The following is a 3,095-nucleotide window of genomic DNA, read 5'->3' as shown; positions in this document are numbered from 1 at the left end:
GGCCAGGTCCAGGCGGTCCAGCTTCAGCACGATCTGCACCGTCATGGCCATGCTGTGGACAGGGTGGGCAGGCGTCAGACATGCCAGGGCAGTCCACCCACGGGCTCGCTGCGTCAGGGTGCCACCTTCCAGAACATTCCTGTCCCCTCGAACCGATCTCCCGCAACACTGCCTTGCAGAGGGGCCTCCTAAGGGTCCCTTTTGGTACATCCCCACCCCCCCGAGGGGCCTAGTCAGCCGTGCTTGCAGACGGATGACCCCTGATGTCACCTGGCAGTGCTGATGGGTCAGGACATAAGCTTGACCTGTCCCTGCACCGGGCACCGGAGCACGACACCCGGGGGTGCAGGGTGGTGTCCGGAGCCCTGAGCCCTCGCCCCCACCCCGGGCAGCTACGACAGCAGCCCCTTAGGTAGCACTTTCCCACCAGGCCAGCGCCGAGCCGGCTGGCGTGACAGCAGTGAGCCACAAATGGCGGGAAGACAGGCCTGGAGGGACAGCACTGCGGGAGGGCGGCCGGCAGCCCGAGACCAGGCCCGGGGCCCGGGACAGAGGACAGAGGCGACGCGGGGGGCAGGGGCCCTGAGCTGGCAGCAGACAAAGGGGCTTTCTGCTCTGCCCTTGGGAACAGCGGGTTCAGCCCCAGCGCCGCGTCCTGGGAGCTCAGGCCCGGCCGTGCAGACGGGGCGTCTGCCAGGTGCAGACCTCCGTCCCTGTTGCCGTGACAACGGCCCAGAGGCAGCCATGCGCAGCAGCGTGGGGACAGAGGGGCCTGGGCCGCCCCAGGCCAACGACTCACCACTCCAGGCTGTCGCCCTGGTGCAGGGTGCGCAGGGCCGCGTCCGGGTTCTGGTCGTGGAAGTACACGGAGGCGGCCATGAGCAGGAAGGTGGTGTTGGTCACGTCCACGCTCCGGCTCATCTCCCGGTCCAGTTCGGCCACGATGGTGTCCCTGTGACACACGCTGCTCAGGGCAGGTGGCCTGGCCCCCATGTGACCTCGGAGGCTCCCGTTCCGCGGGAGCAGACGGGGCCAGAGACGGTGAGCCAGGCCCCTGGGACGCACAGCAGGAGAGGGGAGGACAGGCCCGGCTGTCTCCCTCTAGGGGAGCAACCGGCGCTGGACACCCGTGCAGTCGACCGTGGTTTGAGTCCCAGACCCAGAGGCTTAAAACTCACACTGGGCACATGTGTGTGTGTGTCCAAAATCCCAAGAAAAACATGGAGGAGAAGGGACTGCAGAGCAGTCATTCCCCCAGAGAATGATTTCTCACCTTTGTCTCTCTGTCTCTGTCTCTCTGGCAAGTGCATGCACCCTATAGCAAAAAACCTCTCTAAAACATAACTAAATAGGGGCTGGCAGGTAGTGTGGTGGTTAAGGGTGCTGGACTCCCACGGTTTGAATCCCAGACCTGGCGGCTTGCTTTCTCACTTTCTCTTTCTCTCTGTCCCTCTCTGGTCAAAATTAAAATAAATTTAAAAAGTTAAATAAAAATTATACTTAAAAAAAAAATTTAAAAATGGAACCAGCAGTTGGCATAATGGCTATGTCGCTGGACTTCCACGTAGTCGACGGCAGTTCGCGTCCCGGACCCGATGGCTTAAAACTCACGCTGGGTGCGTGTGCGTGCGTGCCCAAGATCCCGAGAGGAGAATGGAGGATAAGGGATTGCAGCGTGGCCATCCCCCATGGGGGGTGATTTCTCGCTTTCTGTCTCTCTGTCTGTCTTTCTGGTGAGCACGCACCCTATAGCAGAAACCTCTCCAAGAAAAAAAAAAAAATGATGACGATGATAAACAAAGTAAAATAAATACTTCTCAAAAAACAGAATTAAACAAAAAGCTTAGGACCTGGGAAGATGTGAATATAGGCAGAGCCGAGACCACACGCAGGGCCAGGGGCAACAGCCGGGGCAGAGAACCCACAGGTGGGCCCCACGCCAACGCCCCCCAGATAGGGCAGAGGTGGAAGGTCATGCTGGGCACTGCTCAGTACCGGACACCACGCACACCTGGGCCCTTAAAACAGGACCCACTACTGCCCCCTGCTGTGAAGAGGAGGAAGAGGGGGACGTCCCTGAAAGGAGACCAGAAGCCAGGCCACTGCTGGCCCAGGGTCACCTAGACAGGTCCGGGGGATGACCCCGCTGCCCCAGGCCTGCCCAGCCACCTGCCCCACCCCCGGGCCTCACCTCCGGCTCTCGCTGGCGAGGTACTCCGCGAACATGCGCACGGCCTGCAGCTCGGGGGCTGAAGAGGGCTTGATCTCATCCAGGACCACGCCGTACTTCCTCTGCGGCCAAACGAGCCCCACGTCAGCTGCAGCCCCTGGCCCCCGAGGGCCGCTCTGTCCTCAGTGCGGCCGCTGGCATGGCCCAGGGGCAGTCTGACCCCAAACGGGAAGCCCCTACCGTGTCCTGGGTCTCCCACAGCCTAGCAGGGGACACCCTGACCCCCCCATGCACCGAAGAAGCGAGCATGGTGTCACCTGTCACAGACAGCCAGGGGTGCGTTCACCTCTTGGGTGGGACTGTCCTTCACGGACTGTCCATCCAGGGCAGTGAGTGACAGGCTGGGATGGGGTGACCCCGAGGGCAGGGCAGCGTCCCGTGTGTGTGTGTGTGTGTGTGTGTGTGTGTGTGTGCCGAACACACTCCCACCCAGCCTCACCCCGTCTACTGCTTTCCAGCCGGATGCCAGTCAGCAAGGCCGGCACCCCGCCATCCACCCCTAGCCAGACTATTCACAGGTACATGGACAGCCAGCATGGAGGGGGCGGCACCGGGATGCGAACCTGGGACCTTTCCACTAGTGCTGTGCTACTGTGGCTGGTCTTTTGAGAGATTTTTTTTTCCCTCAAAGATTAATTTATTATCATTATTTGCTGCAGGGCATACATGCTCATCAGAGCGAGAGCGACAGAGAAAGAGAGAGAAAGAGAGAGAGAAAGTGAGAAAGCAAGCCACCAGGTCTGGGACTTGAACCTCGGTCTAACATGTGGAAGTTCAGCACTTTTAACCACCACGCCACCTGCTAGCCTGAGATTTTTTTTTTTTTAAGAATTATCTTACTTTGTTATTCGACTAGAGAGAGACA

At 59.9% G+C, this 3,095-nt stretch overlaps 1 protein-coding gene across 2 annotated transcripts in view; it reads right to left on the bottom strand.

The window, feature by feature from the left end:
• Window positions 1-3,095, bottom strand: part of COPE (coat protein complex I subunit epsilon) — a 29,554-nt gene that overhangs the window by 15,974 nt on the left and 10,485 nt on the right. For both annotated transcript variants that reach the window (XM_027771291.1, XM_006147107.3), the window contains exons 3-5: window positions 2,192-2,292; window positions 800-952; window positions 2-52 (exon numbers count right to left, since the gene is read on the bottom strand). In XM_027771291.1, the coding sequence (XP_027627092.1) occupies window positions 2-52; window positions 800-952; window positions 2,192-2,292 (305 nt within the window). The remainder of the gene's footprint in view (window position 1; window positions 53-799; window positions 953-2,191; window positions 2,293-3,095) is intronic.

Source organism: Tupaia chinensis, unplaced genomic scaffold, assembly GCF_000334495.1.
Source record: "Tupaia chinensis unplaced genomic scaffold, TupChi_1.0 Scaffold000201_1, whole genome shotgun sequence".
NCBI classification, from domain to species: Eukaryota; Metazoa; Chordata; class Mammalia; order Scandentia; family Tupaiidae; genus Tupaia; species Tupaia belangeri.
The sequence above is the reverse complement of the archived record's forward strand: the minus strand, read 5'-3'. Positions and strand labels throughout refer to the sequence as shown.